At 40.4% G+C, this 26,883-nt stretch overlaps 1 protein-coding gene across 5 annotated transcripts in view; it reads right to left on the reverse strand.

Annotated features, from left to right (window-relative positions):
- GATB (glutamyl-tRNA amidotransferase subunit B) overlaps positions 1-26,883 on the reverse strand; it is a 252,889-nt gene that overhangs the window by 224,853 nt on the left and 1,153 nt on the right. For 4 of the 5 annotated variants that reach the window (XM_073576265.1, XM_073576264.1, XM_073576261.1 and 1 more), the window contains exon 2: positions 11,979-12,129. In XM_073576265.1, coding sequence (XP_073432366.1) covers positions 11,979-12,129 — 151 coding nt within the window. Of the gene's footprint in view, positions 1-11,978; positions 12,130-12,225; positions 12,332-26,883 lie in introns of those variants that run through there. The other variant, XM_073576263.1, reaches the window with a different exon arrangement.

Consider the following 26,883-nt stretch of genomic DNA (forward strand, 5'->3'; position numbering starts at 1 on the left):
AATAAACAAAAAAAGCTAAAAAAAAACCTCATATGAACAGCAGAGTGGATCCCCACAAAAACGAATCGAAAGAGTTTTTCCAGCCTTAATTGAAGCATTTTTGTTTTTTTTCTTAAACTAGGGTATTGGAGCAGTTTACGCAAAAAAAATCATTGAGATTGCCACCTAACACATAAAGGGATATTGGAAGACAGTGATTGCCAAACAAAACAATCTCTTGGGAGGACTCAGAACAGTTACCAGTAGATCAAAGTCTTATGGAACCAGATTTTTTTCCTGCTAGTTCTCTTTTTCAAATTAAAAGTTTATTAGATCTCATAAGATCCTGTTTAATTTGACAATCTGTGCTATTAGTTGGTGTAAATTAGAGCTATGCTGCAGATATCTGCATATTGGGTGACCAGGCATGCATACTACTGTGCCAAAAAAAATTGCGAAAGAGATGCAGTGGTAAATCTGTGTTGCGCCCCCTTTATCTTGTTTACTGGCTGCTGGGCCACGTTAGGATTGGTCATGACTACTAGATCAAAATGGGTCCAACTTGTGGCACCCTAGCGACCCAGATATTTGAAAACTATACAAAGTTCAAGAGACTGCTGCAGCTTATTCAATGTTTGCTTTGTTACATGGTTTCTATTTGTATGCACCTTACTTTCTGTATTCAAGTGAATAGAGCTATTCTACAATAACTTTTACAGCCACAAAGTGAAGCATGTCATGGTCAAGTACAAACACTGAAGTGGAATCAGTGCTTACACAAGCCCTGCAGCCCCTTCTGAAGAGCTGATCATCAAGGCTTCTGAGAATCGGACCTATAAAATCAAATGTTAACCCCTTCATGACATATAACGTATATATGATGATTGCAGCTTCAAGTCTCTTAAGTAGACAATTGGAGTAAAAAGTAGAACAAATGTTTTTTTAAAAATATAAGTTCAAATGAACTCCCTTTTGCCCCATTAAAAATAAAACTAAAAACTATAAAAAAAATACACATATTTGGCATCGCTGTGTTCAGAAACAACCGATCAAAACCAGGGCTGTGGAGTCGGTGCTCATTTTGGTGGAGTCGGAATAAAATGGACCAACTCCGACTCCTAAAATATGTAATAAATTGGGTACAGTAGTTCAATGCAGAATGTGCTGAATATTTTTTCATAGGAATTTGGGAAAGTTATGAAATGTCCTATAAATGGCTGTTCTTTTCCTGATCTAAGGCTGCATTCACACACAGCGTTTTTTGAGGATACGCTTTTCAGCTGCAAAAGCAGATCAGCTTTTTAAAAAAACCGCATCACCTGAAAGGTTTTTGAGCTCATAGATAATGTTTTCAATAGCAAAAGCAGATTAGAAAAACGCAACACAAACTGACATGCTCATTCAGCCCAAAAACAGATCCTCACAAAACAACGTGTCTGAATGTCATATCTTGAAACCCATTGACTTTGCTGTGATGCCCAGAGACACTGCATTTTACTGCAAAAAACGGATCCGCAAAAACGCTGTGTGTGAATCATGGCCGTAGCCAGCGAGGGGCAGGGGAGGCAGCTGCCCCCCTAGAAGCAGGGGCACGCACCTATCAAAACTCACTTGTATGCTGCAGTGCTCCAGTCCTGAACCGGCTCCAGACTGCAGGGGGCAATCTCCCCTCCTCTGTCCTGTCTTCTGCCGTCTTCACCAGAGAGAGGAGGGGAAGGGGTGCCTGCCCTGCACAGGATCCGATTCCTGGGCCCCGAGCTGGAGAAAGTTATGCACACGCTGCAGCTGGCAATAAGAGACAGTCTGCAAGAGGGACATGCTGGAAATCTGATTGGAAAAGTGAGGAAATTGGTTATTGCCGCCAGAACCCCTAAAATTGATTCCATCTTGAAGAGATGTGCTGGGAAAGGGGCAATTGTCGATCAAGCCACTCAGTGGGGGAGCACTTATTTAATGATTAAGTGATTGCTTGAACTAAAACCATTTCTTATAGATATGGTGAACCCTCAGGTAACCCTAAATGAAGGTCAGTGGACACAGGTGGCTGAATTAAAGGAATTGCTTAATCACCCATTTACCGTGACTAAAAAATTACAAGCTGAGGATTTAACTCCGGGCATTTTCATAAGGGAGTGGAAGAACTTGCTATTTTGCCTGTCGCAAAGAGGTTTAATCGCAGATGGCATTTCTGCTTCAATGAAACGGAGAGAGACACAGCTATTGGAAAATAAAATTTTTCTGGCAGCTGTTTATGTGGACCCAAATCATTATATACTGCTTGATGATCAACAGCTTACTAAAGGAAAAGAAGCTCTGACTGAGGTAGTAGTTAGGATGAGTGGCCTACAGAAGAACTGCCAGGCGCAAGAGGACTTAGGTCCTGACAGTGCAACGGCTGCCATATCTTCATCCTCATTAGATGAGGAGTTTGACTTTGACAAGTATTTGGATGACATAGAGCAGGAAAAGCATTGCCGCAAGGAAAAAAATTTCACTTCGTCTCCTATAGCAAGCAGATTGACCATATTTTAGCAAAATGTTTCACTTGCTCCCAAAGAAATAGAAAAATTCAACCGTTCATCAAAACTGACTGTGCATGAGGCAATTCCTTTATACCCGGAAATTGTTAGAGATGTTGCCCATGTGGTTACGGCTTTGCCTCCAACCCAAGTTAGTGTAGAGAGGTTGTTCTCTGGCCTTAAAATTATTAGGTCAGATTTGAGGTCATCTATGAAGAAGGATCCGATGGAGGCAATTCTATTTCTTAGAACAAATTCATAGACTGCACAAATGTTATTTAGCATGTTTTTGTTGAAAACTGTTCTTTGCCACTTACATAGTTTATTACATAGTGATATATATATATATATATATATATATATATATACACACACACACATATATACACACACACACAATATATGTAATCGATATTACATATTTACAATTTATTAGTTTTTTGTGTTTTAAAGTTGTATTCCAATAAATATATATTATGTTCTATCTAAATATCTTGATTATTGTAAAAATGATTGTAAAAATGATTAAATGTCTGATGTTCACATTGTACTACAATAAATTTTTCACTTAACCCCTTAGCGACAGAGCCAGTTTGCAGCTTAATGACCAGGCCAATTTTTACAATTCTGACCACTGTCCCTTTATGAGGTTGTAACTCTGGAACGCTTTAATGGATCCCGCTGATTCTGAGACTGTTTTTCGTGACATATTGTACTTCATGTGATAAAATTTCTTCGATAAGTCTTGTGTTTATTTATGGAAAAAAACAGAAATATGGCGAAAATTTTGAAAATTTTGCAATTTTAAAAAGTTTAAATTTTTATGCCCTTAAATCAGAGAGATGTGTCACACAAATTTCTTAATAAATAACATTTCCCACATGTCTACTTTACATCAGCACAATTTTGGAAGCAAAATTTTTTTTTGTTAGGAAGTTATAAGGGTTAAAAGTTGACCAGCGATTTCTCATTTTTACAACAAAATTTACAAAACCATTTTTTTTAGGGACCACATCATATTTAAAGTCATTTTGAGGGGTGTACATGACAGAAAATACCCAAAAGTGACACCGTTCTAAAAACTAGACCCCTCAATGTGCTCAAAACCACATTCAAGAAGTTTATTAACCCTTTAAGCGCTTCACAGGAACTAAAGCAATGTGGAAGGAAAAAAATAACATTTAACTTTTTTTTTGCAAAAAATTTACTTCAGAAACAATATTTTTTTATTTTCACAAGTGTTAAAAGAGAAAATCAACCACAAAATTTGTTGTACAATTTCTCCTGAATACGCCGATACCCCATATGTGGGGGTAAACCACTTTTTCAGCACACAGCAGAGCTCGCAAGGGATGGAGCGCCGTTTGACTTCTTCAACGCAGAATTGGCTGGAATTGAGATCGGATGCCATGTTGCGTTCGGAGAGCCCTTAATGTGCCTAAACAGTGGAAAACTCCAACAAGTGACCCCATTTTGGAAACTAGACCCATTAAGGAACTTATCTAGATGTGTGGTGAGCACTTTGAACCTTCAAATACTTCACAGAAGTTTGAGCCGTGAAAATAAGAAATACATTTTTTTTCCACAAAAATGATCTTTTCACCCCCAAATTTTTATTTTTTACAAGGGTAACAGGAGAAATCATATCCCCACAGTTATTGTGCGATTTGTCCTGAGTACGCTGATACCCCATATGTGGGGGAGAACCACTGTTTGGGGCATGGGAGAGCTTGGAAGGGAAGGAGTGCCATTTTGGAATGCAGACTTTGATGGAATGGTCTGCGGGCATCATGTTGCGTTTGCAGAGCCCCTGTTGGGCCTAAACAGTGGAAACCCCCAACAAGTGACCCCATTTTGGAAACTAGACCCATTAAGGAACTTATCTAGATGTGTGGTGAGCACTTTGAACCTTCAAGTGCTTCACAGTTTATAACGTAGAGCCGTGAAAATAAAACATCCATTTTTTTCCACAAAAAGGATCTTTTCGACCCTAATTTTTATTTTTACAAGGGTAACAGGAGAAATCATACCCCCACAGTTGTTGTGCGATTTGTCCTGAGTACGCCGATACCCCATATGTGGGGGGGGGACCACTGTTTGGGCGCATGGGAGAGCTCGGAAGGGAAGGAGTGCCATTTTGGAATGCAGACTTTGATGGAATGGTCTGCGGGCATCATGTTGCGTTTGCAGAGCCCCTGATGGGCCTAAACAGTGGAAACCCACCACAAGTGACCCCATTTTGGAAATTAGACCCCCTAAGGAACTTATCTAGATGTGTGGTGAGCACTTTGAACCCCCAACCGCTTCACAGAAGTTTATAAACGCAGAGCTGTGAAAATAAAAAGTCTTTTATTTCCACAAATGTGATTTTTTTAGACCCCAATTTTTAGACCCCCAAACTTGGTAAATAGTGGAAACCCCTCAATTCTTGCTCCAACCCTAACCCCAACACACCCCTAATCCCAACCTTAATCCCTAATCCTAATTCTAACCCTAATCCTAGTTCGCCCTAACCCTAATTCTAACCCTAGCCCGAGCCCTAACCCTAGCCCAACCCTAACCCAACCCTAGCCCTAGCCCTAGCCCTAACCCTAATGGAAAACTGAAAAAAAAATATTTTCTTTATTTCATTATGTTTGCCTAAATAAGGGGGTGATAAACGGGGGGTTAGGTACTATTTTTTTTATTTTACATAGTAATTAAGGTTGAAGGGAGACTTTAAGTCCATCTAGTTCAACCCATATCCTATCCTAACTTGCCCTAACATGTTGATCCAGAGGAAGGCAAAAAAAACCCATGTGGCAAATAGTAAGCTTCACATTGGGGAAAAAAATTCCTTCCCGACTCCTCATACGGCAATCAGACTAGCTCCCTGGATCAACGCAATATTAAGGAAACTAGTGTATATACCCTGTAATATTATACTTTTCAAGAAAGGCATCCAGTCCCTTCTTAAATTTTAGTAGGGAATCACTCATTACAACATCATATGGCAGAGAGTTCCATAGTCTCACTGCTCTTACAGTAAAGAATCCGCATCTGTGAGTATGCTTAAACCTTCTTTCCTCCAGACGTAGAGGATGCCCCCTTGTCCCCGTCACAGGTCTAAGAGTAAAAACATGATTAGAAAGGTCTTGGTATTGTCCCCGCATATATTTTTACATTGTAATAAGATCACCCCTAAGCCTTCAATTCTCCAAACTAAATAACCCCAAGTGTAATAACTTGTCTTGGTATTGCAGACCCCCCAGTTCCCTAATAACCTTGGTCGCTCTTCTCTGCACCCGCTCCAGTTCAGCTATGTCTTTCTTATACACCGGAGACCAGAACTGTACACAGTATTCTAAGTGTGGTCGCACTAGTGACTTATATAGAGGTAAAATTATGTTTTCCTCATGAGCATCTATGCCTCTTTTAATGCATCCCATTATTTTATTTGCCTTTGCAGCAGCTGCCTGACACTGGCCACTAAATGTGAGTTTGTCGTCCACCCATACACCAAGGTCTTTTTCAGTGACTGTTTTGCCCAGTGTTTTACAATTAAGCACATAATTATACATCTTGTTCCTTCTACCCAAGTGCATGACTTTACATTTATCGCCATTAAAGCTCATTTGCCATTTATCAGCCCAAGCTTCTAGTTTACATGAATCCTCATGTAATATAAAATTGTCCTCCTCTGTATTGATTACCCTGCAGAGTTTAGTGTCATCTGCAAATATTGAAATTCTACTCTCTATGCCCCCTACAAGGTCATTAATAAATATGTTAAAAAGAAGCGGGCCCAAAACTGACCCCTGTGGTACCCCACTGCTAACCGTAACCCAGTCCGAGTGTGCTCCATTAATAACCACCCTTTGTTTCCTATCCCTGAGACAGCTCTTAACCCACCTACACATATTTTCCCCTATCCCCATTGTTCTCATTTTATGTATCAACCTTTTGTGTGGCACCGTATCAAAAGCTTTTGAAAAGTCTATGTACACCACGTCCACTGCATTCCCTTGGTCCAGTCCGGAACTTACCTCTTCATAAAAGCTTATCAGATTAGTCTGACAGGAACGGTCCCTTGTAAACCCATGTTGATATTGGGTCATAAGGTTATTCTTCTCCAGATACTCCAGTATAGTATCTCTTAGAAAACCCTCCAGGATTTTACCCACAGTTGAGGTTAAACTTACTGGCCTATAATTTCCAAGTTCAGTTTTTGTCCCCTTTTTGAATATTGGCACCACATTTGCTATACGCCAGTCCTGTGGAACAGACCCTGTTATTATGGAATCTTTAAAGATTAAAAATAATGGTCTATCTACGACTGTGCTTAATTCCTGCAGTACTCGGGGGTGTTTCCCATCCGGGCCCGGGGATTTGTCAATTTTAGTGATTTTTAGACGCCGCCGTACTTCTTGCTGGGTTAAGCAGGTGACATTTAATGGAGAATTTTTATCCCTGATAATGTTATCTGTCATGGGATTTTCTTGTGTAAATACTGTTGAAAAAAAGTCATTTAGCATATTGGATTTTTCCTCATCCTCCAATTCACCCAGACTATTTTTAAGGCCAACACTATCATTTTTTAGTTTCTTACTATTTATGTAGTTAAAGAATATTTTGGGATTATTTTTACTTTCTCTGGCAATGAGTCTCTCTTTCTAAATCTTTGCTGTTTTGATTTGCTTTTTACAGAATTTATTTAATTTTCTGTATTTAGTTAATGCCTCATCACTACCTACTTGCTTTAATTCTCTAAATGCTTTATTTTTATCTCTTATTGCACCCCTTACAGCTCTATTTAGCCATAGTGGTTTCCTCCTATTTCTAGCATGTTTCCCATACGGTATATATTGTGCACAGGTCCTATTCAGGATGCTAATAAACGTCTCCCATTTTCTTTGTGTATTTTTATGTCTCAGGATATCGTCCCAGTTAATTGCACCAAGATCATCTCTCATCCGTTGGAAATTTGCCTTCCTGAAGTTTAGTGTCCTTGTAACCCCTCTACTACACGTCTTATTAAAGGATACATGAAAACTTATTAATTTGTGATCACTATTACCCAAGTGACCCTCAACCCTTACATTTGATATGCGGTCTGGCCTGTTGGTTAATATTAGGTCTAGCAGTGCCCCCCCTCTTGTTGGGTCCTGAACCAGTTGTGAAAGGTAATTGTCTCTCATAGTTGTCAAAAACCTATTACCTTTGCTGGAACTGCAAGTTTCGGTTCTCCAATGTATTTCAGGGTAGTTGAAGTCCCCCATAATAATGACTTCTCCTTGGGTCGCAGCTTCATCTATTTGCTTTATGAGGATATTCTCTGTTGCTTCCATTATTTTTGGAGACTTATAACAAACCACTATCAGTAATTTATTAATTTTCCCCCCTCCACTTATCTCTACCCACAGGGACTCTACATTTTCATTAGATTCATATATATTATCACGAAGGATAGGCTTTAAGGATGATTTTACATATAAACACACGCCTCCCCCTCGCTTATTTGTACGGTCATTTCTGAACAGACTATAGCCCTGTAAATTAACCGCCCAGACATGGCTCTCATCCAGCCATGTCTCAGATATCCCCACCATGTCATAGTTATGTTCCAACAACATTAACTCTAATTCCTCCATTTTGTTGGCGAGGCTTCTGGCATTAGTATACATGCACTTTATGTATCTCTCTATACCTCTATTCTTTCTTAAATTATTAACTGTTCTAACCCCACCCCCCATGCCACCCCCACCCCCAATGTCATTATTTGTGCCCAGGTCTCTATCTGCACCGTCTTCCCCTCCTATAAAAGGAATACCCTCCCCCCAGTCCCTAGTTTAAACACTCCTCCAACCTTCTAGCCATTTTCTCCCCCAGCACAGCTGCACCCTTCCCCATTGAGGTGCAGCCCGTCCCTAGCGTAGAACCTGTAGCCAACTGATAAGTTGGCCCAGTTCTGCAGGAACCCAAACCCCTCCTTACTACACCAATTCCTGAGCCACTTATTAACCTCCCTAATCTCCCGTTGCCTCTCTGGTGTGGCACGTAGTACAGGAAGTATTTCCGAAAATACCACCTTGGAGGTCCTTGCTTTAAGTTTACAGCCTAATTCCCTGAAATCATCTTTAAGGACCTTCCACCTACCTCTAACTTTGTCATTTGTGCCAATGTGCACCATGACTGCTGGATCCTCACCAGCCCCTCCCAGTAATCTGTCAACCCGATCAGCGATGTGTCGGACTCGAGCGCCAGGTAGGCAGCACACCGTTCGACAATCCCTGTCTTTGTGACAGATTGCCCTATCTGTTCCCCTAATAATTGAGTCTCCCACTACCAGAACCTGTCTGGCTTGCCCTGCTCTCCTATTTCCCCCCTTACTGGAGCAGACACTCCTCCGGCTTTCAGAGGACATGCCTTGCTGCAGCAGTGCTACTCCTTCACTAACACTCCCCTCATCTGCCAACTTAGCAAACTTATTGGGGTGTGCCAGATCAGGACTAGCCTCCCTGGTGCTCTTCCCTCTACCCCGCCTTCTAACGGTCACCCAGCTAGCTGCTTCATTGTCCTGCAGCTCCAAACTAGCATCCCCCCCTCATCTATCCCATTGAGCATCTGCTCAGTGAGCAGAAGACTCCTTTCCATATTGTCTATGGATCTCAGTGTTGCCAGCTGCACATTTAGATCTGGGCTTCCAAATGCAAAACATGCTCACATCTCGCACAGCAGTATGCACCCTCGACCGGCTGTTCAAGGATTTCATACATGCGGCAAGACGTGCACTGGATAGCATTGGCAATAGTGGAGCACATCCTAATGGGGATTGCACCAGACAATAAGATAAGCAAAAATAAATTAAAAGTATTAATAAAATATAACAGCAATTCAGTAACACCTCCCTTGGAAACTCCCTGAATCCAAAGTCACTGAATCTCAAGACACACACTTACCACAGTTAGCACTTACACTCAGGTCACACTCAGCTCATTCAGAAGATTTAAAAAGGTTTTTTTGGGTTTTTTTTTCCCCCTTTTACCAGCACACCACCTTGCTGCTCAATGCACTTCCAAAAGGAGTTGAGACCCAACCAGCTGCCCCTTATAAACCCTTAATTACTGTATGAACTCCCACCCTTAATTAACCCCTTGTGAATATAGTTACACCTCAAGATTTAAATGCAATATAGTTAACCCTTAAAAACACAGATAGTAAAATAAGAGATTAACCCCGTAGAGAGAAAAAATAGGTTAAACAAGCCCCCCAAATATTGAACAGGTAGAAAGCACTCAGCAACCTACAATTCAGCAACTCACACAGGTATTTGTTATAGGTTTTCCAAATACCTCTTCACTCAATCTCAAGTCACACACTTACCACAGTTCGCACTTACGCTCAGGTCACACTCAACTCGTTCACATTCGCTCAGGCAGAAGATTTAAAAGTTTATTGGTTTTTTTTCCCCCTTTTACCAGCACACCACCTTGCTGCTCAATGCACTTGCAACATTTTGATCACTATGATCGTTTATCATAGTGATCAAAATAACGAATGGAATCTGCCAGCCGGAGCTGGCAGATTCCCAGCAGGTGCACTGCGCATGCGCCCGCCATTTTCAAGATGGCGGCGCCCATCGGAGGACGCCGGCGGGACGCGGGACCACCGGGAGGAGACTGAGGACCACGGAGAGGTACGGGGGGGGGGGGAATCGGGGACCCTATTTCTCTCTCCTCTGATGTGCGATCACATCAGAGGAAAGAGAAATTTAATGCATAATCGCGGCTTCTTTTTTTTTTGCTGCCGCCGTTATAGGATTAATAACGTCGATCGCAAAAGCGGGGTCGGTAAAAACCGACCGATTCGTGTTCTCTGGGGTCTCGGCTACCCCTGGCAGCCGAGACCCCGGAGAAAATCCGACACTGGGGGGGCGCTATGTACTTTCTCCACAGCGCCGTGAATTCACGGCGCTGTGGTTTTAGTACACTCAATTATCGCCGTTAAAAGGCGTATCGGCGGTTGTTAAGGGGTTAAATATAAGCAATATATGTGGGAGTCGGAGTCAGAGTCGGTGTAAGGGAAATTGAGGAGTCGGAGTCGCAGGTTTGGCTTGGGCCTGTTTCACACTTCCGTTTTTGACCATCAGTCAAAATCCGCCGTTTTTGAAAAAAAACGGATCCGCCATTTTTTTTGGCGGATCCGTTTTTTTCCCCATTGATTTGCATTACCGGCGGATCTTGACGGATGGCCATCCGTTGGATCCGTTTTTTTGCGGATCCGTCAATTTTTTTGCGTCCGCCGAGATGCCTGGATGGACCATGTAACGTTTTTTGTGCTGAAGGATCCGCATTTTTATAGTACGCGGTGGCATCCGTTCTCATCAGGTAACAACGGATCCGCTTTCCGCCATTTTGGCGGATTTTAACTGACACAAAAAAAACTGATGTGTGAAACAGGCCTTACCGACTCCACAGCCCTGATCAAAACATAAACATAATTAATCTGATTGTTTTACTTTTTATGCTGTTTACCAATCAAAACGCCAGAATTACGTGTTTTTTTGTTGCCACAACATTGCAATAAAATGCAATAACAGGTGATCAAAATATTGTATCTACCCCAAAATAGTATCAATAAAAACATGTGCTCGGCACACCCAGCACCAAATCCCAATAAATGGAAACACTATGGGTCTCGGAAAACGGTGTAATTAATTAAACTTGCCATGACCTGGAGAATCATAATGGCAGGTCAGTTTTAGCATTTAGTGAACATGGTAAAAGAAAAACAATAGTGAAATTGCACTTTTTTAACCCAGTTTCACCGTACATGAAATTTTTTTTCCTGTTTTCCACTACATTATATGGCAAAATCAATAGTGTAATTTGAAAGTACAACAAAACATAACCCCTCACACGGCCATATTGACAGAAAAATATAAAAGTTATGGCTCTGGGAAGATGGGGAACAAAATACAAAAATGAAAAAAATGGAAAATGGGCTGGGGGTGAAGGGATTCAAGCCTTTCCTAAGGAAAAGCCATTAATTCCAGTATATAATAAATGTCCTTTTATAAAGAGACCAAGGATCACTATAATATCCCAGGCAGACCTGTCATTAACACATGACCACCCAATAAATATATTAGGCAATAAGTATCAAGATGTAAATGTAATAAAGTGACAAAAGACAATTAAAACCTAATTACAGTAATATTAGAACATGGGAAATAAGACAGACTGTATACACAGACCAACTAGTGTTCATAGTGCGAGACTCTTAGGACATGGGAAAAAACACCCAGCTGACAATTCATTCAGGTATTTCCAAGAGGCATAACAGGATAATGGGACAATGCTTTCTTTCAGTGTGACCATAAACTTTGAAAAAAAAAAATGTAATTTTCTAGCCCCCAGAGAAAACATTAAATTACAAATGTACATAAATACGAGAAAACAAACATAATCAATGATGTAAGCAATTGCCAAAGCTACATACCGGCAGAGTTCCTGGCAATGATGCATCAAAAAATGATACTGTTGAATTTGGGGGAGCCGCAAACTTTACTTGAGCGCTTGAGAAAAGTTTGGAGGCTGAATTAATCTGTGCATGGATTTCAAGTCCAACGACGCTTTCCCAGGGCAAAGAGCTGCAGGAGAATGAAACTCAGTTTAGATTATTGGTCCAGTGCGTTAATAACACTCCAGTTTAAAAAGCCAGTCGGGCACAAGAGTTATTGAAATACCTAATCCTCACAACTGAGTGAGCCATGTGAGACTTAGCAGAAATAAAATTGGCATTTGTTAAAATTAACATGAACATAGCAGAAACTAAAAGTCTCGGTGCTGGCAAACATCAGTGAGTGATCATGTCTTAAAAGGCAGAACTGGAAAGCTGTATTGGGAGGCTGGGAGCTGTGTCTCTAAAGATTTAGTGAAAAAAAAAAATCAAAGAAATTTCGGAAACAAGTACCTCTCTAAAATGTGAGATAAGTAGTACACAGGCGTGGGAAGACCAATCAATGTTTTTTTCCGTCAGGATTGTAATCTGAACACATTGCACGACCTCGGCTTCCATTCATTGAGACTCTCTTAGGAGTATTTTAGATCTGACAGTAATCCAACAGTCCTATTGTTTATTGATCCCTTCGTCATAAAGCACTTCTACTGACAGCAGATAAGAGCCCAGAGAACATTATCTTATGTTCTAAATTCCCTTATTTACTTGAACATCATATTCCCCACTACCTGATGCCTACCAGCTTGCCCTTCACTAAGCCAAGTCATATCTAAGAGATTTTATCAGCTACAGTATGTACTTGACATTGTACACAATTGCCACCACTCCAAAATTTAAAAGGTCTGTACTCTGCTGAATTCTGTCTACTACGAATAATCTTCATAATCAGCTGGAATTAAGTGTTAAAGGGTATTCACAGGTTTGAAACTATCAAAACAGCCAGCTTTCTCCAGCAGTCTCATGTACAATGAACGGCGCAAAGAAGGAGCATGTGCCATTCAAGAAAGGCTTCTGCAAATATTTTTTTCGGAATTGCTTGTGGTCGCAGTGATAATCAAAAGAGTCAATCCTTTATACCCTACCTTATCCCAATTTATGGTATCAATCACTGCTACAGCAGGTAAAAAATTACTGGGAACAACAGAAATGAGGGTTTATCTAACACAAGATGATGAGGGTTTAAAAAAAAATATAGATATGGAATAGCACTTTAAGGGCGGGGTCACACTCGCAAGTGTGATGTGAGTCTCTCGCATCAATACCCGGCACTGCCACCGGCACTCGGGACCAGAGTGCGCGGCTTCATGTATTTCTATGCAGCCGCACGCTCTGGTCCCGAGTGCCGGTGGCAGTGTCGGGTATTGGTGCGCGAGTTTCTCGCATCACACTCGCAAATGTGAGCCTGGCCTAAGTAAAATAAACGGCCTGAAAGGTTTCCTTATCCTTTAAATAAAGTGATTTGCTGGCTGCCTATTTAGCACATTATTAAGATAAGTTATCTGTAAGAACAATGACCACTGTTCATGATATTTTTCAGTTCCACTGAGGAGTCAATAACTGCAAATGACAAGAGGTGTAGCCCTATTCGTTTTTAATATGATCTGGTGACAGGTCATCTTTGACAATGACAACAAAGGAAGCACTTTACATTGACACTTTCTGGAAAAAAAAATTCCGACATGTAAGCGAGTAAAACATGTTTTTTCCACACTTCAGCTTTGGTTCTAATTTTATTTTACAAGCATATGGTCATTTTCTTTATACACTAGCAATGTGCACACCTGAATAATACAAGATAAGTTATTGGAGATTGACTATAAGTCACATAAAACCACCATAAAAAAAAAAAAAAAACACACAACAATAGACTCTATTCACAGTGAGTACAGCGTATGATGGGCTCTGTTAAGTTTGTAAAATATTGGTGATCAACTGGTATATTGCGCAGTACTCAAGGAACATAAATGCTAATGAAAAATTCATTGGAACACCACAAACCTGTGTAGAGTAAAATATATAGCAGATCTTAACTAGGCTACTGGTGGCCTGTAAGGTATAGGTATATTCTAACCCATGTAAATATAGCAAGATCATGTATAATAGATACCGTATGTACACTCAGGAAATCAGATAGACACATTATTGGGTACAATAACCAGAAATCCCCAATACATAACCCCTTGGCATAGATGTCTTACAGTCTATTCAATGATCATCATAAACCTCTGTATATAAATGAACCAGGTCACCACACGCGCGCACGCATCAAGGAGCAGTATACGCAAGTCCCTCAGTATGAGTAAATAAGGCAGATAAAGTAGTATACCACCAGAGCTCTAAGTAGAGATTAAAAAGTAAGCTACCGTATGTAAAGCCTACAAGGCAAAACATAAGATGGGTAATGCATCATAGGTGATTATAAATGGCAAGGCACCATGGAAATAATGGCAGGATCTCCCATAAGCAAAGCCCAGGAGAAGAGTCTGCACCCAGACTCTCCACATATATCGCTATTGACTACAGCTTCGTTAGGGAAAGTGTGACGGAAACCAGGGCTGTGGAGTCGGTAAGCCAAACCTGCGACTCCGACTCCTCAATTTCCCTTACACCGACTCCGACTCCAACTCCGACTCCGACTCCACGACTCCGACTCCCACACATATTGCTTATATTTAAGTGAAAAATTTATTGTAGTACAATGTGAACCTCAGACATTTAATCATTTTTATGATCCAATAATCAAGATATTTATATAGAACAGAATATATATTGGTGTACTACCCGGTTTTCATTCTTTTTGGTACAGATACGATATGGATAGACAGATATGGATAAATGGATAGATAGAGCAGATTTCTAATCTGCTTTTGCTATTGAAAACATTATCTATGAGCTCAAAAACCTTTCAGGTGATGCAGTTTTTTAAAAAGATGATCAGTTTTTGCAGCTGAAAAACGTATCCTCAAAAAACACAGGAAAAACGCTGTGTGTGAATGTAGCCTTAGATCAGGAATATAACAGCCATTTATAGGACATTTCATAACTTTCCCAAACTCCTATGAAAAAATATTCAGCACATCCTGCATTGAATTACTGTACCCAATTTATTATATATTTTAGGAGTCGGAGTCAGTCCATTTTATACCGACTCCAACTCCGACTCCACCAAAATGAGCTCCGACTCCGACTCCACGACTCCGACTCCACAGCCCTGACGGAAACACCAACGCGAGGCAATTAAATACAACTACGGTATCTTAATTAAAAACATCACTTACTGGAGCATTGCCTTTTCAATACAAGCAATGCATAGCCCAGCACCTGCCTGCTAGCTGCTGTTTATTTAAACACGCACACACTATAATATATATATATATATATACACTCACTGGCCACTTTATTAGGTACACCATATGCTAGTAACGGGTTGGACCCCCTTTTGCCTTCAGAACTGCCTCAATTCTTCGTGGCAGAGATTCAACAAGGTGCTGGAAGCATTCAGAGATTTTGGACCATATTGACATGATGGCATCACACAGTTGGCGCAGATTTGTCGGCTGCACATCCCTGATGCGAATCTCCCGTTCCACCACATCCCAAAGATGCTCTATTGGATTGAGATCTGGTGACTGAGGAGGCCATTTGAGTACAGTGAACTCATTGTCATGTTCAAGAAACCAATCTGAGATGATTCGAGCTTTATGACATGGCGCATTATCCTGCTGAAAGTAGCCATCAGATGCCTGTTCTTAGCTGAGAGGAGTGGTACCCAGTGTGGTCTTCTGCTGCTGTAGCCCATCTGCCTCAAAGTTCGACGCACTGTGCGTTCAGAGATGCTCTTCTGCCTACCTTGGTTGTAACGGGTGGCAATTTGAGTCACTGTTGCCTTTCTATCAGCTCGAACCAGTCTGCCCATTCTCCTCTGACCTCTGGCATCAACAAGGCATTTCCGGCCACAGAACTGCCGCTCACTGGATTTTTTTCTTTTTCGGACCATTCTCTGTAAACCCTAGAGATGGTTGTGCGTGAAAATCCCAGTAGATCAGCAGTTTCTGAAATACTCAGACCAGCCCTTCTGGCACCAACAATCTTGCCACGTTCAAAGGCACTCAAATCACCTTTCTTCCCCATACTGATGCTCGGTTTGAACTGCAGGAGATTGTCTTGACCATGTCTACATGCCTAAATGCACTGAGTTGCCGCCATGTGATTGGCTGATTAGAAATTAAGTCTTAACACACAGTTGGACAGGTGTACCTAATAAAGTGGCCAGTGAGTGTGTATATATATATATATATATATATATATATATATATATATATATATACACAAAAACACACACAGGGTGGACCATTTATCTGGATACACCTAAATAAAATGGGAATGGTTGGTGATATCAACTTCCTGTGTGTGACACATTAGCATATGGGAGGGGGGAAACTTTTCAAGATGGGTGGTGACTATGGCGGCCATTATTAAGTCGGTCATTTTGGATCCAACTTTATTTTTTCCAGTGTGAAGAGGGTCATGTGACACATCAAACTTATTGAAAATTTCACAAGAAAAACAATGATGTGCTTGGTTTTAACGTAACTTTATTCTTTCATGAGTTATTTACAAGTTTATGACCACTTATAAAATGTGTTCAAAGTGCTGCCCATTGTGTTGTCAATGCAACCCTCTTCTCCCGCTCCTGACACACTGATAGCAACACCGCAGAAGAAATGATAGCACAGACTTCCAGTATCCCGTGTTTCAGATGCTGCACATCTCATATCTTCACAGCATAGACAATTGCCTTCAGATGACCCCAAAGATAAAAGTCTAAGGGGGGTCAGATCAGGAGACCTTGGTGGCCATTCAACTGGCCCGCGAAGACCAATCACTTTCCAGGAAACTGTTCATGTAGGAATGCCCGGACCCGACACCCATAATTGATGGTATGGTGTGATATATGGAGTACAAATATAGTGGGGCCATTCTTCATCAATTGAAACCTCAATGCCACTGGTTATCTAAAATTGCTACATGATGATGTTTTACTCCCTTTATACACTGAAGATGGCACGTTCCCTGAGTTTTTCCAGCAAGATGGTGCACCACAACATTATGGGTGTCAGGTCCGAGCATTCCTTGCAAGGAATCTGACCCCCTTAGATTAGCATTTCTTCTGTGGTGTTGCTATCAGTGAGTCAAGAGTGGGAGAAGAGTGTTGCATTGACAATCGAACAAAATCGGCAGCATTTAAGACATTTTATAAGTGGTCATAAACTCGTAAATAACTCATGAAAGAATAAAGTTATGTTAAAACCAAGCAAACCATTGTTTTTCTTGTGAAATTCTCAATAAGTTTGATGTGTCACATGACCCTCTTGTCATTGGAAAAAATAAAGTTTGATACAAAATGGCCACTATGGTCACCACCCATCTTGAAAAGTTTCCCCCTCCCATATACTAATGTGCCACAAACAGGAAGTTGACATCACCAACCATTCCCACTTTATTTAGGTGTATCCATAAAAATGGCCCACCCTGTATGTATGTATATATATATATATATATATACACACACACACACATATACAAACCTATGTTTAACTCTCCCTCCTTCTCCCAGTTATATAATAATAAAGGGGGAAAAAAGACAATTAGCATCACTACTTCAAAACTCCAGTATATCAAAATGTAAAAGTTTAAAAACATATGTTGAATGCTAAAAGAAGAAATGAAATAGAAAATAATCAATATGTTGTACGTACCCCTCACAGAACTCCACAAAAAAAAGTGATGTTTTTTTTAACACGGGTTATATAGTTTTTAACATTTTAGAAATGAAAAATATTCTAAGTTTAGTATCACCATAATTGTAGTAACCCAAAGAATCATGTTACCAGGTAATTTTTACTAAAAAGAAACTACCGTACTTTTTGGACTATAAGACGCACTTTCTTCCTCCAAAAATGTGGAGGAAAATGGGGGGTGCATCTTATAGTTCGGATGCACCGACTCTGGCTGTGGTGGGGAGGTGAGGGAACGGCATCGGCTGAGCAGCGGGTCACAGAAGGCTGGAGCCGGCGGCTGCGGCCAACGCCTGTTCACGCTGCTAAAGATAAATGAATATTCACTGCATTCCACGCCCATGGGCGTGAAGGGCAATGAGTATTCATTTCTATTTAATAATAGTATCTTGGTATGATTTCCCCCCCCCCCCCCCAACTCCGGTCCTGGTATGCATGGCCCCATCCTTATAATTGGCCCCCACCCCCCTTCCCATCCTGGTATGCATCAGAAAACATTAAAAAACAAAACCATTACACTTACCTACCAGGCGCTCTCTCGCAGCGTCCTGCTCCAGTGCCAGCAACTGCTTTATGCTTGCAAGTAGCACATGACAGGGATGTCATGCACTGCTTACAAGCAGAGCACAGTTGCCGGAATACTCATAGGTACTGTACGTGCATAGAGCAGTGAGTATTCATTGCTCTTCAGTAGCGCGGTGTCAGCCATCGGCTTCCTGCTGCTGCTGGCGGTCACGTGTGCCGCTACTTAAGAGAAATGAATAGTAGCGGCACATGTGATCGCCGGCAGCAGCAGGAAGTCATGAACTCACTGCTCTATGCGCGCATAGTCCTGGTGAGTATTCCAGCAGTTGTGCTCTGCTTGTGAGCAGCGCATGATGTCCCTGCCATGCGCTGCTTACAAGCATAAAGCGGTTGCAGGCACCAGAGCAGGACGCTGCAAGGGGGTGCCTGGTAGGTAAGTGTAATGTTTTTTTTTAATGTTTTCTGATGGGGCCATGCATACCAGGATGGGCGTGGGAGCCAAATATAAGGATGGGACCATGCATACAAGGTCCGGGATGGGGGCCAATCTTACCAGAATAGGGATGGGGCTATGCATACTAGAGCAAGATGGGGGCCCTGCATACCAGGATAGGGATGGGATCATGCATACTAGGATGAGATGGGGGCCCTGAATACCAGGATAAGAATGGCGCCATGCATATAAGGGCAAGATGGGGGCCCTGCATACCAGGATAGGGATGGGACCATGTATACTAGTATAGGGATGAGGGCGATCATTCTTGCCAGGATAGGGATGAGGGATCCATGCATACCAGGAATAGAGATGAGGGATCTATGCATACCAGGATAGGGATAAGGGGACCATGTGTATCCGGATGGGGATGAGGGGACCATATATACCAGGATAGGGGATATTAAATAAAGAGTTGACCACATTTTTTGCTTCAATTTTTTTTTCCTAATCTTCTCCTCTAAAACCTAGATGCGTCTTATGGTCCGATGCATCTTATAGTCAGAAAAAGACGGTAACATAAAAACAATACCCAAAAAACCAAGGCAGAATTGGATTTTTCTCATAATTTCACAACATTTGAAATGTTTTCCCATTTTTACCACGATAAACATAAAATGGTAAAAAAGGTGGGTCAAAACTACAACACTACCCACAAAAAAGGCTTCATATGGGGCTACTGTATATATATGGAAAAATAAAAGTTATGGTTCTTGGAACAAGGGAAGCGCTCAGAAGGTAATATGTTCCCCAAAATATCATTACTATGTATTACTCTGACCTGAAAAATTATGCTAACAGATCATTTTTAGCACACATTGAAGACAATATGACACAAAAAAAACTGCAAATGCTTTTTTTTTTTCCTTTTTTTCACCATTTCACTCCACTTCGAATTGCTTTTCCCATTTCCCAGATAATTATAAAGTCAAATTTAAGTCTTACAAGGAGTAAAAAAAAAAATAAAAAACATAACTAAAAGTTGCTGCAGCAGCAAGCATGTTAAGAACTCATGAGATTATGTTACCAAGAGAATAAAAAAAAATTTTTTTTTAAAAATTATGGATTTTGAAAAAAAAAAAGGAAGAAAAAAGTCATAGAATCATAGAATCGTAGAGTTGGAAGGGTCCTCCTGGGCCATCTGGTCCAACCCCCTGCTCAAAGCAGGATTCGCTAAATCATCCCGGTCAGATGTCTGTCCAGCCTCTGTTTGAAGACTTCCATTGAAGGAGAACTCACCACTTCTCGTGGCAGCTTGTTCCACTCATTGATCTCTCTGTCAAAAAGTTTTTTATAATATCTAATCTGTGTCTCCTCCCATTCAGTTTCATTCCATTGCTTCTAGTCTTTCCTTGTGCAAATGAGAATAAAGTTGATCCTTCTACAATGTGACTGCCCTTTAGATATTTGTAGACAGCTATTAAGTCTCCTCTCAGTCTTCTCTTTTGCAAACTAAACAATCCCAAATCCTGCAACCTTTCCTCATAAGACAGGGTTTGCAGACCGGTCACCATTCTGGTCGCTCTTTTCTGAACTTGCTCCAGTTTGTTGATGTCTTTTTTAAAATGTGGTGCCCAAAACTGGACACAATATTCCAGATGAGGTCTGACCAAAGAGGAGTAGAGGGAAATAATAACTTCACGTGATCTAGACTGTATGCTTCTGTTAATACATCCTAGAATTGCATTTGCCTTTTTTGCTGCTGCATCACACTGTTGACTCATATTCAGTCTGTGATCTATTAGTATACCCAAGTCTTTTTCACATGTGCTGTTGCTTAGCCCTATTCCTCCCATTCTGTATATGCTTTTTTCATTTTTATTGCCCAGATGCAGTACTTTGCATTTTTCCCTGTTAAAAACCATTCTGTTAGTTGCTGCCCACTTCTCCAGTTTATTTATATCTTTTTGAATCCTCTCTCTCTCTCTCTCTCTTCTCTAGTATTAGCTATCCCTCCTAGCTTTGTGTGATCAGCAAATTTAATCAGTTTACCCTCAATTCCTTCATCTAAATCGTTGATAAAGATGTTGAACATTACAGGGCCCAGGGCAGAACCCTGAGGTACCCCACTTGAGACATTCTTCCAACCGGATGTGCAGCCATTTACGACCACTCTTTGGGTCCGATCACTAAGCCAGTTATGAATCCACCTAACAGTTGCCTTGTCCATTCCATACTTAGTCATTTTATCAATAAGGATTGTATGAGATACTTTGTCAAATGCTTTGCTGAAGTCAAGATATACTATATCTACAGCATTTCCTTGATCCACCCAATCAGTGATTCCGTCATAGAAGGAAATTAAGTTAGTCTGACATGACTTATTAGTTACAAACCCATGCTGACTCTGTTTAATCACTTCATTCTTATCCAGGTACTGACATACATGTTGTTTAATAATTTGTTCAAAGATCTTTCCTGGTATAGAAGTCAGACTCACCGGCCTATAGTTGCCTGGGTCCACCTTCTTCCCCTTTTTGAAGATAGGAACAACATTTGCTCTTCTCCAGTCTTCTGGCACTTCTCCTGTTCTCCAAGAATTTTCAAAGATTATGGAGAGGGGTTTAAAAATTTCATCTGCTATCTCCTTCAGTACTCTGGGGTGTAATTCATCTGGACCTGGAGACTTGAATTCATTTAGGTTAGCTAAGTGTTTCCTCACTATCTTTCTGTTTATAGATATGCTGGATTCTTCTATTCCCTTAATAGGACAGTGAAGAACAGTTGATGTTACATTTCCTTTCTGAGAGAAAACAGATGCAAAATAGGAATTTAAAAGTTCGGCCTTCTCAACATCCTGTCTTACCATTTCATCATTTTCATCCTGTAAAAATCCTATAGCATCTTTGACTTTTCTTTTACTTTTGACATATCCCCAAAATCCTTTATTATTGCTTTTGACATCTCTTGCAAGCCTCAATTCATTGTCAGCTTTAGCTAATGTGATTTGTGCCCTGCAGGTTCTGCAGACAGCATTATATTCTTCTTTAGATATGCCTCCCTCTTTCCATTTTATAAACATTTTTTTCTTCCTTTTTAGCATGTGCTTAAGTTCTGTGCTCATCCATCCTGGCTTCCTTAAATGCATCCTATTCTTCACTCTTTTTGGAATTGTTAACACTTGTGCTTTGAGAATTTCATTTTTCAATAAATGGAAAATGTAATAAATGGAAAATTGTTCAGCTCAGTCATGAAGGAGTAAAAATTACCGTAACTTTAAATTTTAATTTATAATCATTATTGGCGAATGGCATTGCCCATTGGACTTTAGTGAATGGATTTGCACATCTCTGATCCTTGCAACGGAAAAGTCAATTTCTACAAAAAAAAAAATAAAAAACGTTGGAATCTAAAAGTCTATCAAAGAAAATTCATTGACTGAAGTCTTACTAGTTTATACAAATTGCTCCAACTTAGACCTCATTCACACTTTCAGAATTTTGAAACCTTATTTAAAGCCGAAACCAAGAGAGGCTCCCATGAACATAAAGATAGTGGACCCTCAATTAACAACATTAACATGGATCTATCACCAAATTTTACAATATAAACTGCATTCATAATAAAATAGATCCCTGGAACCTTATGGGGCTGGTATACTTTCCAGTGGATATTTATGATAGTATGACTGTATAATTCTTAAATTAAAATGATCAATTTAATGTCGAGAATGGACACTTCCACAATGAACAATACAACCAATCTGATAAGTATTTGAAACTTAAGTACACCAACTTCAACAAATCTGAGAAAAATTTTATTGTGAATCGAGATATTCAAAACTACAATTTGTCATACAAAAAGCATGTCTTTATATGACTGTGTGGACGAGAGGAGAGAAAAAAAAAAAAAAGGCCATGGAAACCTTAAAGACTTAAAACGAGAGAAACAAAAAACAAAACACTGTCCCTCGTTCACCAAATTTATTAGAACGCAAAGCAGTTCAGAGCTTCCCACGACGTTCCTCAGCTGTGGAGCTTTGTTCTGAGGCTACAAAGGATTTGAGCAGGAGCCATTCCCGGCTCCCACTGTGATTTATTTGTGATTAAGATGAGCTGTGATGTCCGTAATGTTGCCGACGTCACCGCTCATCATAACTGCAGAGTATCGCGGAGCAGCTCCATAGCTATAAACGTCGGAATCCAGGAAAATCTGCGTGGGAACTTTGTTTTCTGATAAATTGGTGAACGAGGGACAGGGTGTCTTTTTTTTCTTCAATATTTTTATGTTTTTCAGGTTTCCATTAGTGGACTACTTTGGATTCCCTCAACTATGTCAGACCTGCATGGATTTTTCTTCTTTAACTAAATTAGTAAACAGGGAGAGTCGGTGACTATTTTTTAAAATTAAATTTGTGTTTTTTTCTTTTTACTTACTTGGTTAGTAATGAGGGTGGTCTGATAGACACCTTTACATTACTAACTCCAAGGTTTGAGGTCAGCTGTGCTTTTGAACAATTCACAGGTGACATCAACCCCAACTACCATACCATTACCCCAATTGTGAACACAACAAGGCAATCAGGAAGAGCCAAGTTGAAGCGCCAAAATTGGCACATCTAACGTGAGGCGCCACTTCTGGGGTGGCTGCAGGCTGATATTTTTAGGCAGGGTTGGCGTCAATAACCTGGGACCTTCCCAGCCTGATAATATCAGCCTGAAGCCGATGTCAGTGAACCCTATTGGTGAGGTACGGAATACCCTTTGAGGCCACGTGCACACGTTGCGTGTTTGTTCAGCATTTTAGATCCGTATTTGTAAGCCAAAACCAGGACTGGGTGAAGACAGCTGTATTTGAGCATTTCACATTAACATAAGATAAAAGATATTTTGTGTGTCAGTGTATATGACAGATCAAAACAAATGCTGTGGGATCAAAATCAGTGCATACTCAGGCAGTGATAAAATTGATTCTACGAGAGCTTCCAATCTAAAAAGACATTTAAAACGTTTACACACAAAGTTTTCAAAGCTGTGACTGTGAATGATCACTGCGACATCAAGGAACCGATGCCCAGCACTTCCAGCCATGCAATGGAGGAAAAAGCGTCTCAAACATCAGTCACAAGATATTTTGTAAGTGACAAAATTACTGTAACAATGACAGCAGATGTATCTAAAAGACAGCTCATAGAGCTTGTTGTGAAAGACAGTGTACCATTATCATTATTTGCATGACCAGCTTTTACAGCTGAAGAAATGGCCCGCAAACTTGGTGTTTTTCTGGAAAGAGCAAGTATTTGAAAATTAGTGATTGGTGAAGCCTTTAGCCAAAAGGAGGATCTTAAAAAGACTCTCAAGTAACTAGTTTGCTTAAAATAGATGCCTGCACATAGTAAACTATGTTGAGATCAACGTTCGGTTTGTGACAAGAAAATTGTTACCAAGACACTGGCAGCAAAAGACACTAAAGCTCATCACACCCACCAGTTACTCCAGGCCTTATTGAAAAAAGTTCTGCAAGATTATGAACCCAAAAAAGAACAGGTTCTTGCTTTTGCAACTGAAAATGCTTCAAACAAAAGTACAATTTAACTGATAAATGAGAATGATGAAGATGAACAGCAGCTAGAAGAAAGCTTCAGATTCAGTATGTTTGAGATAGAAAGCCAGTCCTGTAACTGAGGAACAGATATTACTACAGAACAACAGCAAAATACTTTAAAATTAGATAATTTTGTCAAAGCTGCTTCAAACCTCTCTCATATTCATCACATGCGCTGTGCTGTGCACACGCTGCAGCTGGCAGTAAGAGATAGTCTGCAAGAGGGACATGCCGGAACTCTGATTGGCAAAGTGACAAAATTGGTTATTGCTGCCAGAACCCCTAAAATTGATTGCATCTTGAAGAGAAGTGCTGGAAAAGGGGCAATTGTGGATCAAGTCATTTGGTGAGGCAGCACCTATTTAATAATTGAGCGATTGCGTTAGCCGAAACTCTTTGGATATGGCCAACCCTCAGGTAACTCTAAATGAAGGACAATGGACACAGGTGGCTGAAATGAAGGAATTGCTTCATCACCCATTTACAGTGACTAAAAAATTAGAAGCTGAGGATTTAACTCCTGGCATTTTCATAAAGAAGTGGAAGAACTTGTTTTCCCTGCCCCAAAGAGGAGGTTTAATCACAGATGGCATTGCTGCTTTAATGAAAGAGAGACACTGCTATTAGAAAATAAGATTCTTATGTCAGCTGTTTATGTGGACCCAAGTCATCGTATATTGCTGGATAATCAACAGCTTACCAAAGGAAAAGAAGCTCTGAATGAAGTAGCAGTTAGGATGAGTGGGCTACAGGACGGCCAAGAGCAAGAGAACTTGCTACTGCTATCATATCTCCAGCCTCATCATATGAGGGCTTTAATTTTGAAAAGTTTTTGGACGACATGGACCAGGCAAAGAGTTGCCGCAGGGAAAAAGATTCCACTCCCATAGCAAACAGATTAACCACATTTCAGCAATATTTCACTTGCTCTCAAAGAAGTAGAAGAGTTCAACTGTTCATCAAAACTGACTGTGCATTAGACAATTCCTTTATACCCTGAAATTGTTAGAGATGTTGCCAATGTGGTTACCTTACCGCTTTGCCACCAACCCAAGTTAGTGTAGTGTAGAGAGGTTGTTCTCTAGCCTTAAAATAATTAGGTCAGATTTGAGGTCATCTACAGTATGAAGGAGGATCTGATGGAGGCAATATTATTTCTCGGAACAAATTCATAGACTGCCCAAAACTTTCCTACTTGCAGCATTATGTATTGCATATCTAATTTATTAAATTTTGCTGTCTTCTAAAGTTGTTCTTAAGTTGTATTCAAATAATTATAATTTATGTTCTATCTAAATAGCTTGATTATTGTATCATACTGGTGATTAAAAGCCTGATGTAGTAAACGTATCACTTAAACATGAACCATGCATGAGGGAGTCTATGTTGAAGGTTGGAGTCAAAGAAATTGAGTCGTCGGAGTATTGGCTTACCGACTCTACAGCCCTTGATGCTAGGACTAAAGTTGAGCGAATTTGTTTGGGTACTGCTTATTCAGCAAGCTATGATGCTTACTGTATAAGCTACAGTGGGAACCCAGATACCTGGTGCGCGCAGGCCGTTCAGCTGATCTGCACCGCAGCTGCATGTGTCGTGGCTTTGTTACAGTCATAGCACATGCATGGAGAGCCCAACACACAGGCTCTCCATGCATGTGCTGTGACAAAGCCACGACACATGCAGCTGCGGCGCGCTCCAGATATTCGGGCTCCCGCTCTAGCTTACTCGGTAAGCGTTATAGCTTGCCGAATAAGCAGAAACCCAAACAAATTCTCTCAACTCTAGCTAGGACCAAATGTGAGTGTTGCTGCAGGATGTCAGCTCTCATATAGAGCATTTGATCGCGATGGCGCTCGTCACAATGTATATGTACGGCGGTTTGTAGGAACAAAGCTCCTGCAGTGCAGTACGTATATGGCGCATGTTGAGAAGCGTTAAAGTTCACTATATACTGAAATTAGTCAAACAGTGCAGCACATCCAAAGACATACGGGAAATCAAATTGCAAGCCGCAGTGCGGAGAGTGATGATAATGTCTGTAAAAGAACTGTGGAATTAATAGGGCTATATAAGAGGGATTAATAAACATAGCTGAAAGGTTCACAAACTCATGTACCCCAAGGGAAAATTATAAAAAAAAAAAAAAAAGTTTCTAAATATAATAAAATACAAAGTAATTGTTTGAATCATGCCCTTTTTAGAAATAAAAAAAATTGTATCGTCAAATCCACAAAAGTATTATAAATACAAATAGAACATTTAGCCCATAATATAAATTTTGTAAATAAAAAAAAAAACAGGTAGTCAAAAAGTTGTGTGCAGCCCAAAATGACACCAATGAAAGTTAAGACGAGACAATCCAAATTTTGTTTTCATAAGGTTTGGGTTTTTTTTTTTTCTAAATTCCATAAGTTAAAGATGAGTTTTGCATTGCAGTAATCTTGTGGACCTGCAGAATTGAGCTGTCGGGTCATTTTTACCACAAACAATGTAAGATAAAACTATAAAAACAAATTGCTTTTTT

The sequence above is a fragment of the Dendrobates tinctorius genome, unplaced genomic scaffold, assembly GCF_039654945.1.
Source record: "Dendrobates tinctorius isolate UK_male_01 unplaced genomic scaffold, ASM3965494v1 ptg000008l, whole genome shotgun sequence".
Classification (NCBI taxonomy): Eukaryota; Metazoa; Chordata; class Amphibia; order Anura; family Dendrobatidae; genus Dendrobates; species Dendrobates tinctorius.